This window comes from Glycine max, chromosome 3 (assembly GCF_000004515.6).
Source record: "Glycine max cultivar Williams 82 chromosome 3, Glycine_max_v4.0, whole genome shotgun sequence".
Lineage (NCBI taxonomy): Eukaryota > Viridiplantae > Streptophyta > Magnoliopsida > Fabales > Fabaceae > Glycine > Glycine max.
This window is the reverse complement of record NC_016090.4, coordinates 41,566,694-41,583,088: the sequence shown is the minus strand read 5'-3', so window position 1 is coordinate 41,583,088 and position 16,395 is coordinate 41,566,694. Positions and strand designations below refer to the sequence as shown.

General features: G+C 31.5%; 1 protein-coding gene and 1 pseudogene across 1 annotated transcript; one reads left to right on the top strand and one right to left on the bottom strand.

The window, feature by feature from the left end:
- Positions 1 to 4,063: 4,063 nt before the first annotated feature.
- Positions 4,064 to 7,659, bottom strand: LOC100792655 (IQ domain-containing protein IQM3-like; annotated as a pseudogene).
- A 718-nt stretch (positions 7,660 to 8,377) lies between these two features.
- LOC100817491 (60S acidic ribosomal protein P2-4) lies at positions 8,378 to 9,441 on the top strand. Its single transcript, XM_003521402.5, has 3 exons — positions 8,378 to 8,717; positions 8,841 to 9,067; positions 9,264 to 9,441. Exons 1-3 carry the CDS (start codon positions 8,630 to 8,632, stop codon positions 9,288 to 9,290), a joined length of 342 nt encoding a protein of 113 aa, XP_003521450.1. The 5' UTR covers positions 8,378 to 8,629; the 3' UTR covers positions 9,291 to 9,441.
- Positions 9,442 to 16,395: the final 6,954 nt, after the last annotated feature.

Sequence of the window (16,395 nt, the reverse complement as noted above, 5' to 3'; positions counted from 1 at the left end):
ATTTCATTATAGTTAATAAAGATAATTTTTATAATAACTAATTTAATTACCTTTATAAATGGTAATTTGTATTCAATTAATTTAATTTTAATTAAAAAAGATATTCTATATTATTAAAAATGATAAATTATACAACAAATAATTTATTTATTTTTAACTTGCATTTATAATTAATAAAAAATCATAAATACAAAAAAATACACAACAGACTACGATTTCATTTTGACATACAACTAAGATCACAATAAAATTATATTTCGGTTGTGTATTTATTTTTTGTTTTAAAAATAGAAAAGAAGATACAATTTCATTATGTATCTAAATAAATAACATAAGAAAATTGTATTTCTATTGTACAATAGGATAAAAAAAAGGGGTACAGTAGAAGGAAGGGGAAAGAAGAAGGTGTGAAGTGTTTGAATAAAGGGATAAAATGATATTTTATAAGGTTTTAAAATTTTATAAGAACCAAGAACAATTATGGTAACTCCATGATATTTTAGCCAAAAAAAAAATTAAAATTCATTATTTTTTTTATCTTTGTCAAAATATTTTCTTTTTTAGTCAAAAGTAGAAAACCATTTGGAACCTTATTTTCATTATAAATTATTATGTTTCTATATATATTATTTATATTATTTGAATTTAAACAAATTAGAATTTTCAATTTTCTACTACAAACTTTTTTTTATCCGGATCCATTGTAATAATGAGAAAAATTTGGACATATCCGCAAAACCGCACTTCCGTTCTTTTAAGTTTAAGCACTTTGTCTCGCTGCTCTTGTGTCAGATTACATTTTCATAAAAGCTTTATACTCGTGATTAAATTTATCATTGTGTACTGATAAAAAAAATATCATTGTGAAAATCAAATTTCACATTTATTGAAAAAATAATTTTACGAATTTATATTTCAAAAGTAAAATAAAATAAAATTGACTTCAAATTTTAAATTCTGAAACTAAAAAAAAATGAGTTCCAAAATTTATTTTACACGGTCAACTTTTCTCTATTGCAATTAAATTCCGGAAAATAAGTTTCCGAAATTAAGAAAATTTTCACATGATTCTTTCTCTCTTGGCTTCAGATAGTAGGTAATCTATGAGTAGAAATTGAATACGCATGAAAGTTGAAAGAAGTGAGATAAAAAAAGATATGTAAGATCATTTTTTTTGGGAAACTCAATTATCAATTTTTAGAATGTAAAATATTAATTTCATAATTTAAATTTTTGAACTAGGAAAAATAATTTATTTATAAATTAACTTCTAGAATATAATTTTTTATAGTTTCAAAATTTAAATTTTGGAAGTCAACTTTTTCATATTTTAAAATTTAATTTCTGAAATAACAAATCAAACACATATATAAAGCTAGATGTTATTAGAATAAAATTTAACACAGACAACATTTTTCTCAAAATTCATAGATTAAAAAAAACAATTTTCAATTTTCAGCAAAAAAAATGACACAAATTTAAGAGACAAAAATATATTTCAACCTTTTTATTACATAGTACTATCTGTTTTTCTTGCTGTTTTGCATGTACCCACAAGCCTTGAATTCGCATCTGAATATAGTGATTGTGAATACCCATTTTTGTAAGGCAGTCTTCATGATGTAATACAGAAAATGCATTATATTTAACTCCCAATTGAAATTTATTCATCACATCTCAGAAAAAATAACCCTTCTTAACAGCAACCATCATACTGACTTTTGAGTTTTGTCTTTTAACCTGTAGATCATATGGTGCTGAGCTGATGCCACAAAAGTAGTCACAAGAAACACGACTATCTCTTGATGATCTTGACCATTATTGATCTGTGCACAGTTTCCAAGTCAATGACAAAAATATAATATATTTGCATTTCTTTGTCGTCGTTCTACTTTTAAGTCCCCAACCTTTTTCTTTTCTATACTTTTATAGTTTTATTTTCTTTACGTCCGATCCCTTGTTATTATCTGTTTTTGTGGTTTATAGTGACCATGACTTAAACTCCTGCTGACTCAGAGATTCATGGTTAATTATGTCGTTGTTATCATTGCAAGTGAATCTTTCCTTACCATTTTTTCTATTATGAATTCTTTTTTGGCCATTGGCGATGCAGTTATCTTCGACATGCATGCAGGTCAAGCAAGCACATGCAGTTTTAGGATAATGAGGAGATGAATCACATTGCTAAATCTAACTAGGTTGTTTCTTTAATTTTTTAATAATCAAGAAGAACAAGTACTTAGAGTCACTCATCAGTCATCGCGGATACATAATATCTGGTGACAATGTGGGGCTAATTAGTGCAGAATTACGACACACAATATCTAGCTACCAACCATGTACAGTATCATCTCATTAGAGCACGTTTAGTTCAATAGTTTAATTAAGTGCTTGTTGATAAGTTCTTATAAAATTATACCTTTTTCATATACAGTTTTACACCGGTTAATCAATCATAAATTATGATTGATATAATTTTTAATATAATTATTAAAAAAGCCAATAATTTTATTATATATAATCAGTGGTTATTAGATGATAGTGTAAATTTTTTTACACATATAGTCATTTTTCTTATGTTACAAATTACTTGCATATAAATCCAAGTAACTGAAATAAGGTCATCTAAATGTCACCTTAATCTAGTATAAAATTTCCACAATTGGTGGTCATATCAAACATCTCTTCAAGTTTAGTGGGAGAAAGAAAAACATGTGGTCAGAGAGATCATATGACAAGGATTGAACCTCATAGGATAACATTAATAATTATAAAATTTGAATTAATTTGATAATCAATTTTGGTTAATAATGATTGTAATTTCTTTACTTTACTATTATTTTTAATGAAATAATGAAGAAATTAACATTTTTATAATTTTTTATTAACAGAAGTTAAAAGAAGAAGATTCAAAGTGCTTTAGAGGAAAAATTGATGCAAAAATTGAAAAAAAAAAAAAAAGCTTTGAAACAAAGTTGGAAGAATTAGACAATTCGTTCGGCGTGCACTCTAGGCTTAGCACGAAGAAAGCTCACAGCGAAGCCCAAAGGCGACTTAGCGCGAAAGCCCGTGCTAAGCATGAAAAGTAAGCTACCTGGAGCCTATATAAGAAGGAGGAAGCAGAAGAAAAAGACACACCGAGTTTCAGAGCTATCCAAAGTCTTAGTCTATCCCTTAAGAGAAACCTTCATTCTTTAGTCATTCCTCTCTTCTTTTCTATTAGTCATCAAGCTCCTTCTTTCATCCACATTAGCCCCTGATATGTAAAGTCTCTCATGACTATGAGAGGTTAAACCTCATTGTTGGGATCCTAACCGGCCAACACCCTTATAATGAAATTGTTCTTATTATCTATTAAATGTAATTTATGTTTCTATTGCTTTTTTTTTTCTCTTCATCTTTATTATATGGTCTGATCATCCATGCATCAGTTTTAGGAGTTATACATTGAGAAATGGTACTTTCCAAAGAACTGGAAAATGACATCTAAACAATTCATTGTTAGGAATAAAATGACTTTGTTTTGCCTCTGTACAGATCTTCATGCTTAATGCGATTTACTATTCAATATTTGCAAAGGGATTTTGGGGAGATAATAGATAAATTAAGCTCTTCATCGTGAGGGATTAGGGTTGAGTGATAAATATGAGTGGAAATTGGGAAAGCATTTAATAGAGAAAACATTAATATTACATTAAGGGTAGTTAAGCATGCTAGGCCCCACCATATTTAAATTATGAAATTATTTTTTGCCGTTACTCTTGCTTATTTTGTTACTCTTTTTAATTTCAAATTATTTCTTTCTTTTTATCTCTATCACAAATTCTTATCTCTTATTTACAAATTGAGTATACAACTCAAATACATACAAAGTTCATGTGGACTCAACACTTACACTTTCATTCTAAGTTTATTATTTGTGACAAATTGATATACTTGCTAATAAGTTAACAAATATCAAATCTTAAAAGAAAGGAAGTTAAAATGATATAAAGAATAATTATTTTTCAATATTAATTTCTAAAGTACCTTTAAGCTTGACTTTTAAAACCTAAAGCAACATAAAAAAAAAGAGTTTAACAAGTTTATTACATATAAATAAATGATAAATATTAACCAGTGTTTTTAAGATATTGACTATAAAATTAAAAAAATTATTAAAATACACAAAATTATATTATGCTTTGACTTTTTTAAAGTTTTTTATTCACAATAAAAACTTTTTTCTTTTTAATTCCTTAATCAATGCCAACTCTAAATCAATTAATACAAGTCTCATTAATGTTACTAGAGGATGGATAAGGAGAAGGCAATACAAGGCCGCCCATTCGCATGTATGAAGAAGGGGTAGGCTTGTGTTCTAAGTTCTATAGGGTAATCTGCCACACACCCAATTCTAGGTCCAGCTCCTGTTGACCATTTAAGCGAAAGTTGGTGTCCTAACTGATAGGACTTCGAAGCCTTCTTGGAATTGATTCTTTGCAATATTGCAGTCTTAGGCACCACAGCTCTCGGACTCTGAAGACCACCTGATAAAGTCCTTGAATAAGTAACAGATTCAGATTGAGGATCCTCCTCAACTGAGGATCGAGTATTGGTAGCTCCCTCAGATATTTCAGGCACATACATTTTACCAATGCTTGACACTTCAGAGGTTGCTGTTTTTCAATAACATTGCTCTCCTCATATATATCAGAGTCCTCATTTGCCTTGTGCAACTGAAACCATGAATCAGAGTTATTAAAATATATAAGTGATTGCACCTAGTCTTCACTTCAAGTATTAAGTGTTTAAGCCCTGCATAATCATGACCATAAACATTATCTATAATAACAAAAAAGACTATGATATAATATAACCCAAATCAACTACAGAAAATGCTAAATGATCAAGGTACGTATTGAAGACATTTTGACAAAATCTATAATTACTGCAATTTACTTGTACAGAAAATAACCCAATGCAGATCAATTACCTCAACTTCATCAAGCTTGACGCCATTTTCCTTGAGATATGATAAGAAACTGTCTAGAGTGTCATCCGTTGGCCGGTAGTGTCCACTGTAAGCCGAGATAGACGGAAAAATCAAAGTCATTGTGCCATTGATAATCAGACATTTGCAATTCACATAAATTGGACTTGTCACATTTACAATCCACTATGTCCTTGTCACTATAAAAGCTAGCAGGCAAATATCATAAGAAGTTCCATTAGCACAATAGTTTAATCATGCAACCTATGAAGTTAATTCACCTTAAGAATTTCATTCTCTGCCACCAGCCTTCCAGCAGCTAATGTAGCTCCTCCAGCCAAAAAACTAGAATGATGAAATAATCCCTTCTTTTTCTAGAAGGTTAATGCAATGTATAGTGGTACAAGAAAGACATGGTAATTGTCTTTAAAGAAAATAAGTAACTTTAAAAAGTAACTGCGCTTGAATTGTTACCTTGCCAGCATAAAGTTTCTTAGAGGTGCTCATGACAAATATCCATTTTGCATCTTCAGAATCTTCATTTGTATGAAACAAATCTCCATATTGCTTGTTGATAATTTTGTCCTCACGCACAATGTATTCATATTGTTCTCTCTCTTGCTAATTTAAGAAAATAAGAACCAGTCGAACAAACAATATAAAATTAGAACATGTCAAACAACCTCAAATATATATATATATATATATATATATATATATATATATATATATATATATATATATATATATAATATTCACACACAACCAAATCAGAGATGCGCATACAGGTCCCAGATACTTAATGCATTGTTTTTGAAGCTTTGATCGAGAGCATTGTTCAAGATCAAGAGATTCTTCCTATTTCCTAACTATGTCCTGTTTCTTGCCATCATACTCAACACCTTAACGCCACTATGATTTCCATCATACTCAACACCTTAACGCCACTATGATATAAGCCGTGTGATAGTAAACTAGATATAAATATCCATTTCAATTTTCCAATTCCATACAAATAATTTGTAAATGATAAATCATATTTGAATACAAAAGCATAATTAGTGATAGTATATGGTATGGAGAAACTTGAGGTGATTAATTAGATGCTGATCCGCACAAGTGTATGATAACAACAAGATTTCCCTGTTCCCACAATGAAAACATCAAATAACAACGCCATTAGGAGTTTAGAAATTTCTAGTTTATGACGTTTGTCCGTATAAAGCTTCTAATTACGAAGAAATGGACCAGACAGTTCAACTTATTGTACTGAAACAACATACGCAGGTGAAAAATCTGTACACACAAAAACACACGACCAACTATAGAACAGACACGGGTTCCTGAATGATTGCTTCATTTGCCAACTCAAATCACAACAAACCCGGTTAAATCTTAACCCAAGGTTAGAAACAGTGACAACCTTTCTTTCAGTTTCAGTCAAGTAAAATAATCTTACCAATAAAAAAAAACGGCTGGCCAGCATTTGTTTTACACCATTCTTTATAGTAGTATTGTAAGTTATGTCCATAGCGATGTCGTGGATCAATCTAGAATAAGCACAGAAAAATATTTAAATCAAAAAATAAACTAACAGGTCAATAATGATATGATAATAGTAATAATAACACACTCACAGCTTCGATCCAATGCTGGAAAGCCAACACTTTTGTGCAATGGCATCCTTGGACAAACCTTTACCCACCTGCGCAAATAATCGAAGCCAAAAGCATAAGACCCGCAACAACATAACATAAAGTATTTGGACTTTAGCTATTTGTTGTACCAAAATTAATTATTAGCTAAACTACAAGACAGAATCGATATGCGATATATATATACCTTGGCAGCGTTCAATTTAACCCGACTCCAGCACGACGCAGCAGTTTCCGGCAAATTAAAGAACGAGATGGTGCTGTGGTTTACCCTTACATAGTCTATGGCTTGCCACCTTCAAGTAATATATATTAATTAAAATAATCACTACACGAGAAAGTAATATAAAGGAGAAATATAATTATCTACCTTCCTGACTATCATAAATTCACGTGTATCTTTACGTGACACACGATCTATTTTTATAGTAGAGTTTTATTTATAAACTGAAATTTTGATTATGTGACATGTGAAGACATGTGATCTCCAACCATATAATAATTTCTAGTAGTAGTAACGGTTGATGGAGGAAATATATATATGTGTGTGTGTCTGTATGCGGAACATACCTCCTCGGCAACAACGGCGGAGTCGGCCAACCTGCAAGGCGGGTACGGTAGACCTTTTGCAGCTTGAGCACGGCGGTGGCGTGGCCGAGAGAAGGTTGGTTGGCGGCATTATTGGGAGGGAAGTAGGTGTCGGTGGTGGATTGGGAGAGAAGGTGGATTAATTCAAAGGTGGGGGAGAGGGAGTGAGTTTCAACTTCCATGGAAGAGACTAGTGACAAAAACAAATCACTGGTAGGTGTGATTTATATCTTGATCACAGTAGTTCGCTAATTCATACTGCATTCTATATTTTGGCCAGGTGTTTACGTCTTCGTGTCGTGTCCGGTGTCGGTGCTTCATAATGGGAGAGTGATCATCAAAAGAGTGCTCCACTCACTGCCTTAATTAGTGGATATGATGTTCTTCTAGACTTTCAAACAAGCAAGCTGGACAAGGGACACTTCGTTTTATAGCCATTCAAATGATAAAGAAAAAATATACAGTACCCACATGGGTGGTGAATAACAATAATAGGAATGGGATAATAACTCTACAGAAAAGGTAAAGTGACGTTATTAGCATAAGTTTTAACCAACTTAACTAATATGATAATTATGTTATAAAATAAATAATGTTGTTATATATAACATTAAATTTTTTAATGTATATTTAATGCGCATATAAATTTAAATAATAAATTTTATGATAATTAATTTTGATATAATAATTAATATGTTTACATATATGAATTTTTATGAAACTTATGATTTTTATTTAAAATTTATATATGTAAAAAAAATATATTATTAGATCAAAATCAATTATAATAAGGTCAAAAATATATTAGTAGATTTATGTTAATAAACGTATGATTTTTATTTACAATTTATATATATAAATATATTAATTATTATATCAAAATTAATTGTCACAAAATTTGTTATTTAAATTTACTTGCGCATTAAATATACATTATAAATTTTAGTAATATATATAGCAATATTATTTATTTTATATATATTAACTGAGTTGGTTAGAATGTTATGTTAATAACACGAAAGTCACAGGTTCGACTTCTGTTTGAGCCATTAATTTTTAAAATAATTCGTAAAATATATTTTTACAAAAAATTAAAAAAAAAACTTACGGCTAACCCATAAGCCTCATATAAATTGGCTAATTCCTATGAGACTTACGGAAAATGAGAAAATTGCGCAATTGCAGAGTGCAAGTAGCAACACCCGAGGCAGCCTGTTTGTGACCCAAAACATTTGTTGGATCAAATGTAATACATAGCCCATGGGTAAAAAAATCAAAACCCTAGAACCCGATCATTGAGCCGAAGGGAGCCCTAAACCCTATTTATGAAATCACAGAATTCATAACCTATCTTCCTTCGCCTTCACCTTCCCTTCACTCTCAGTTCTGCCACATATTAACATTCCGGCGCAAAATGAAGGTCATCGCCGCCTACTTGCTCGCCGTTTTGGGAGGCAACGCAGCCCCTTCCGCCGATGACTTGAGGGACATCCTTGGCTCCGGTACACTTTTGTTTTTCCTTTTCGTTATTTTTTTAAGATTTAATTTTAGCGACTTATTTGTTCAACGACGCGAATTTAAATTTTATATATGATTTGATTTGGCTTTGAATATTCGATGTTCAGTTGGAGCTGACGCGAACGATGACAACATCAGCAACTTCTTGTCTGAAGTTAAGGGCAAAGACATTGTGGAGCTTATCGCCTCCGGTAGGGAAAAGCTGGCCTCCGTGCCTTCTGGCGGTGGCGCCGCCGTTGCCGTTGCTGCCGCTCCCGGCGGTGGCCCTGCTGCACCGGCTGCCGCCGAATCGAAGAAGGAGGAAAAGGTTGAAGAGAAGGAGGAATCGGATGACGTAAGTTTTTTTTCAATCTAATTCTTTTTAACTCTATTTAATAGTTGTACTTTGTTAGATTTGGATTCAACACAAATATGTCAATGCCGCTTTTTTTTACTTTTCTAATTAGGTTATGTTATGTTATGTACCGCAATGGCTTGGTTTGTTTTGAGAAGTATCTGATTGTTTCGTTTTCTGTTTGTTTGTGATGCAGGATATGGGATTCAGTCTCTTTGATTAATTGTTAGGGTTTTTAAACCTTTGTTCGGAACATATTGTCGAATTAGAGTTCCTTAGTTTTGTCATTTTTATTTTTGGTTAAAGTAGTACTATTCAAAGCCAATGAATTGTGTGGTTGAAAGATTTCGGTTTAATATTGATTACTTATTGAACTTTCTTCCCTGATTTACTGTTATATACTCTATCCTTCATTTAGTTTTTCGTTGGTATTTAGTAGATAGATTATTTTTATAGAATGCAGTGTTGTCTAGCCGCTGGAATTAGGTTATGCGATTAAAATTTGGGATCAAGTTTTTTCCTTAGTTTTGTGCTGTCACCAGTAAAACAAAATCTTGTCTAGAAAATAGGATTTGACTTGGAAATCTTTTGCGCTATATATAGGAAGGAATTCTCGTGTTTACGTTCACTGGGATTATTCTCTTGCAACTTTCGTAATAGCCTTGTTCTCCACAAGAGTTCCACTCTCTAAAAAGGTCCCAACAACTTTCCCATATTTATTATTCTAATGTCCCTAGCTTAGGCCTTGGTGATTCTTGATTATTATCTCCAAATACCACTGTCTCATGGATGTTGTCCCCTTAGGGTTTCCAAGACAAGTGTGGAAGGTAATCATACTCAACTGTTTTCCCATCCTCAGCTGCCTTGATCTCCCTATAATGAGTAAACACATTTACACAAAATGAGTAACAACATCAGCAAGCATGAAACTAGAGAAGAGGCTTTCATTAGAGGAGCATGAAAAAACTAACCAGGATTTATAGTGTGTTTAGAAATATGTTTGAATGTGGAAAGTTATGGCAAATGACTAAAAAACGCAGGAAGCTTCTGTGGAGATGCAAAATTTCATGCTGAATGTTCCTCTAGACGTATGAGCAAACATGCGGTAAGTACTTGAGAAATCTTGGGAGACTAGAGAAATTTATCCTGTTCTGCAGCTCTATATGTTCAATTCTTGTTAGAAAAGTAGCAACATCACTTTCAGCATGTACATTAGGAGTCGTTGTTTTGAAAGAAACAGTCTGAATCAATGATAAATGGCATGACAGTTACGGTTGACAAAATTCAGCAATTTTTTTTTAGGACATTGTTTAGACTACCAGACCTTTGAACTTGAACATGGTTGTGAGAGTCCTTCCTTCAATGGCAACAACATAATTGCTCTAGACCTAGCCGTCCTTCAACATGATTTCCTTTATTTGAATAATCGATGGAAAGCAGCATGCCAAGTGTTTTTTGTAGACTTAAAAATGCAAATCTCGTCTACAGTTTAGAGGCAACTATGCCTCCTCGTCAGAATTAGTAGCGAGTCCCGCGAAATCGGTTCCTTTAAATTTTCCTTTGTTTGCATTGTATCCCAGTATCCTTCATGGAAAGTAGCTATACCAGGTGTAGAAAGTCGTGGCACTACAACATTAATGACATTCTTACAATTTAAAATTACAAGGTAAAGTAGGACTTGTGTGCAGTTAAAAATATCCACTTATTACTGAGTAGATCACGCGAGCATTTTATTGGGTCTCAAAACTGCACTAAGCTCTAGATCAATGTAGCCTCCCTAACAATCACGGTTTTCCCATTCTTGGCTTTGAGTGCCTCATTATAAGCATCTTCAACTTCTCAAGTAAAAGGTTTTTAGCTTCAGCTTCTTGTACTCCAAAATCTGTTAACCTTATAACTTAAAAAAAAAACTAGAGTAAGGTCTGAATAAGCAAAAGATAAAAAAAGGCTTATTATAGGCTTCATGTATAAGCACATTTAAAGTAATTTTAACTTATTTAATGGCTCCTCTCAAAAACTTATTAGACGGGACTATCTCTAAAAGTTCTTTATTTATCTAAAAGTAATTTAGTAAACATGTTTGTTTTCTAAATGAGATTAGTACAATTAAATGTCACTGACTTATTTATTGGCGTAAACTTAAAAAAAAAAAAAAAAAAACTTATTGAGGTATTTTTTTTTTTCCTTGTATTGAAACCACGTTAGTTTGTGAAGGATAGGGAATGTGGACAATGAAGTGTCACTTTTTCTTCTGAAATCCATACGCATCCTTACTTTTAAGCCAATAGCAATAATCAGAGTTTGGTAATTTGATTATTTCTACTCCAGCAGAGGTCAGAAATTTTGCCGGTTTACTTTTACTATGTGTGTCCTAAAAAGTAAGAATTAACTCTATCCCTGCAATCATCAGTTGAATTTGCAGGTTTCTTCTACTATTTTCTGTCCTAAGAATTAACTCAGCCTGCAATCCAAGCTCACAATGTTTGGTGAAAATTTCCAATTTAACGCTAACAAGTACTTGTACAAAAATAACAAAAATTATTTATGTAGATAAAACCAAATGATTTATTTGGTCCTTTATCTTATTTTTTGTTCAATCTCATCCTTTATCTTTAGAAAGTTTATTTTGATCTTTTATCTTTTAAATTGATTCAAGATAATCCTTTCGTTTATCTAAAATTAATACCGTTAATGAAATAAAAATATTGTTCGTTAAAAATCGTTACAAAATATAATTTTTTTTTCTTCAACTTCCTCCTCTTTCTTCTTCTTCCTGTGCAGACATACAATTTTATAGTATTTCTTGTTTCTCTTAAATCTCAAAGTTTTATGACCCACCACATGTTATCTATTAGAAACTCAAAATCAAATTATTTCTCATTTCCAAAACACAACGAACTTAATGACAACTACAACAACTCAAGTTTAGCATTTGAAATTATCAAGAAACTATAAGAAAAAGTGCACATATATACCCTTTAACAAATCCACAAAAAACTGATAGTTTGAAAACAAAAGTTAAAAAAATCCCAAAACATGATCCACACATTCAAAGCCCCTAGAACCCAAAATCAAATTATTAAACCTAACAAATAAACCTCAAACAATGAAACAAGAACAAATCAGCGAAAATGAGGAGAATGTCATGCTTCTAGCCTTTGTTGATGACAAATGGAAGAAATTGAGGTAGGGGTGTGGAGAAGGTCGGTGGTGGTGGTGATCACAATTTATATTTTGAGACACATAGCCTTCAACGGTGCCGACAAAGGAAGGAATGGTCCTGTTATGGATAGTATCTCGAACTTGCCATGAAGAGTGGCCATCGTGCTCGCTGACGCTAGTTTTCGCAAACTCACGTTTGTGGCCATTCTGCTATTGTTGAGGATACAAATACCGTACTAGCGAACGCAGATGAGGACATTTTCAAAGAGGTTGCAACCACTGTTGACTTTGAGGATGTGGGCACAGAGTGTGTTGGTGCTTTCTCGCATTCTGATATGGGCTTCAATTCCTTCTTGGACCTTGGACCCCTTCATAGGGTGCCGTGGTTGCCACTCCATCACGTCTAGGTATAATACTAATACTAGGAAATAGTTAGGGTTCTAGGATTAGGAATTTGAGGGAAGATTTTGAGTTTTGGGTCTACGCAGATAGAAGTAGAGCGAGGGAAATTATAAACACATTTTTTTAGCAATTTTAACCATCAATGTTTATAATTATTAACAATGTCAATTTTTGATGGACAAAATAACTATTTTGAACCTATTTTAAAAAAATAAAGGATTAAAATAATTTTTTCAAAAGATAAATGTTCAAATTAAATCAAATAAATAAGATAAATAATCAAATAGATCATTTGTCTTATAAATCAAGTATTGGAGTTATTTAATTTTTTTAAATAGTTTAATATCTTTCTTTTTCTTTTTATGGGAGTTATTTCGTATATAAAAATATAAAAAAAACTTATTCAATAAGAGTGATTTTTGAAAATTAATATTTTTTATTTCTAAAAAGTAAAAAAAAAATTAAATCATTTTTTATTTGTTTTAATTTTAGTTTTAGTTTTCTGTTATTAATATTTTTTTTCTAATCGACATATTTTTTCCTTACTAATACTTTTTGAAAATTAATTTTTAAAATATGTTTTACAACCTAAAACAAAAATTCAAGTTGGATGGGAGCTTGCAAATTGCAAAACGGCACTGCAATATTGAAATGAGAAGCTTTTTGACACATGTCTCAGAACAGCAAGGCGTCCTTCACACTTCACTGGCACACCATGTTAATTTTCTTCCAAAAAAACATCGTTAACAAATGTTGTCTATTTTATACTATTATTTATTTTACAATATTAATTTAAACAAACTGCTCTGAATTATTTATTCAGAAATTAAATAAAATAAAATTTCAAAATATAGTATTGATTGGTCACCGTAAAAATAATGGTTCATCTAATAGAAATCTAAGGCTTCCAGTTTTAAATTCACCAACTAGAAATTAATTAGTCCTGTTTTTCATCCGAGGAAAAATTTTGTCAATCTTATCCGGTTGAGTAAGATTGTTTTCTGTAAAAGAATACGTAAATTTTATTTTATTTTTTTGAAAAAACTCAAGTTAAATAGTGGAGAAATAAAAAAACATTTTTTGAAGCGAGTAACATAGGAAGCAATAATTCAAGATACTATTACACCTTGTGTTCCTTTTTGTTTTTTCAGATTTTTTCATGGAAGTTAGACGATTTGAAGAAGGGGCAAAGAATCCTAGAAAAGACTGGTGTCTATTTCATAATTGCTTTATTGCCATTTCATTAATGTAGTATGATTGTGACTATGACTATGAAAAAGCAACCAACCTTGTATGGGAGGAGGGAGACTCTAAAGGACCATCCTCATATTATTTTCCCATAACTTTTACTATAAAGTCGGTAGTTAGATATATTTGCTTGCTGATGCTGATACATACATATCCATTATTTGGATTTTGATGGGTGTGTACAACAATGTGATCACACATTAGTAACCAGAAAAACTCAAATTATAAAGCTCCAACCGCTTGAGACGATGTAAAAGCCCTTAATTTGGAGTTTATCTGGTTCTTGTTTCTTCTAGAGAGGAGATCAAGTTGGGTTGCTTTCCAACTCTCTCTAAGTTGTGTGTACCTTGGCTTTAAAGACAAACCCAAAAACCATCCCTTTCGCCGTAATTAAGTTAGGTTTCCCAGCACACCCATGTGATATCATACTACATTTGTTCTCATTCGAAATTTATAAATCTAAGTTGTTCCCATGCATGTGTCTAATCGATTTATTAGTGCTTTTAAAAGTATATCAAATCTAACTGATAAAGGAACTTGTGAGTGATTAGGGGAAAGAGAAACACTTTGTGTTTATTTACACTTTTTTTTTTATAAATAAAATATAAATAAAAGAAAGAAATGGATGGGGTTAAATAAAAATTAGGAATGCACAGTTGAAGAGTAAATTTTTAATTATGAAATGGGGAGAATGAGATTAATTAATGTAGTTAAGATGTGAAGACTTAAGGAAAGTGAAGACATCAAATCAAAGTATCGAACTACTGTCATTATATTGTTAAAGATAACATGATATATTTAATTTTAATATTTAAAATTAGAAACTTGTAATATCACGTCTTCTCTTATTTTACTTTAAAGTCATATTCTTTTTGTCTCTTGTTAAATGTACAATCTATATACCCAATATTATTCTTACTTTAACAAAAACCTTTTATTTCCAAAGTTTATATTCAAATCTTAAGTATAAAGTTAATTATTTCACTTGATTCTTCAATAAAATTATATCATTTGTAAAAAAAAAATATAATTAGGTATAATCTTGTATATGTCCTTGGTAAGCCTACCCAATACTTTATTAAACAGATAAGGACTTAATGTTTAACCTTGTTACAAATGTATCCTTATAGAAAATGCTTTAATATACCCTCTTGGAATTCTCGGACTAGTTGTTATTGTTTGTGAAAAGATAAGGTGTATGTGTTTTTATGCTAATTTAATTTTATAAAATAATTATTCTTCTTGATTTCATAAAAAACATATAAATTTCATTTTTTAAAATAGTGATTAACATAAGTTCATTATACTGCATCTGAATTCAAACTATAAAAATCTTACAAGTGTATTTGGATAGGGTAATTTAATAGGCAATATATTTTTTTATAGGAAATTAAATTCTTTTTTAGTAAAAGTAATTATTTGAATATTTTAGTAAAATGAATTTAAAATTTTAGAATTTTAAAAAAGATTTTAGTTAGTTGAAAGAATAGAATTTCAAATTTTATCTTCAAGGAGTGAATTTGAAAATTTTGTAACAATTCTCTCTTCTCTCTCTAGTTCGCGAGGTTCGTCACGGAGCGCGCCTTCGAGGTTCTGGAAGATTCCTTCGAAGTCCGCCAGCTCCATGGCGGCATGTGTGAGCGGCACGTGTGCGAGTCGTGGCCGTGCACGGAGGTGTGTTGGTCGTCGATCTCCCCCAGGCGAACACTCGGACGACGCTTCTGCTTCCGAGCTAGCACCAAAGGAGCAACGATCTCGGTACTTGGTTGTGACGTCGTTGTTGAAGTCGGAGCTGCAATTTCCTTCACGACATCCGGTCTGGAGGGGATTGGAGGTTCCGGCGGTGGTGGATTGTTTTTGGGCTCTTCCGCCATTGTGGTTATGGTGGTGTGTGCGGGATAAGGGAGATGGAGAGTTTTCTGGTGCAGTAGGATACAATTTAAAGCTTTTTCTGAAGAGGGAGAGGTTGAGCTTAAGGGAGAGAGGAGAATTTGGGTTTGGTTTTTGGTTTGAAATCTGAAACTGTCATTTGGTGATAATTCTATGATTGTTGAAGAGAGAGGTTATATCCAAATACAAAATTTTAAAAATAAAGAAATTTAAATTAAAATATTTAAAAATCTCATAATTTAAAATTCTTTAGAATTTTAAATTATCTCATCCAAGCATACTCTACAAGGTATCCTACTTGTCCGGTGACTCCATTATTGTGCTAAGCCCAATGGCCCACCTTCCATTACTCCATACGCCTAGCTTAACGGTGCTGTTGTTTTGTTAGCCTTGGGCCATGCCCATCACTTAGTGTAAATTTGGATTAGAGTTTTTGATTAAAATAAAAAAATAATAAATAATGTAACTTAGATTTTAAATTAACTTGATTTTAATAAAAAATGATCTTGTTATAACATTTATGGTTGGACACTTTTGATTTTAGGATCTTGCTAATCAATATTCTAAAAAAGAAAAATTAAAAAATCTTTCCATTTTAGTATTTGCCTTTGTTTTAAAAGTGATTT

Coding starts and splice junctions, on each gene's coding strand:
- LOC100817491 (XM_003521402.5), top strand. CDS start 8,630: ATGAAGGTCATCGCCGCCTACTTGCTCGCCGTTTTGGGAGGCAACGCA. Junction 8,718..8,840: donor GAGGGACATCCTTGGCTCCG/GTACACTTTTGT, acceptor TTCGATGTTCAG/TTGGAGCTGACGCGAACGAT. Junction 9,068..9,263: donor AGAAGGAGGAATCGGATGAC/GTAAGTTTTTTT, acceptor TTTGTGATGCAG/GATATGGGATTCAGTCTCTT.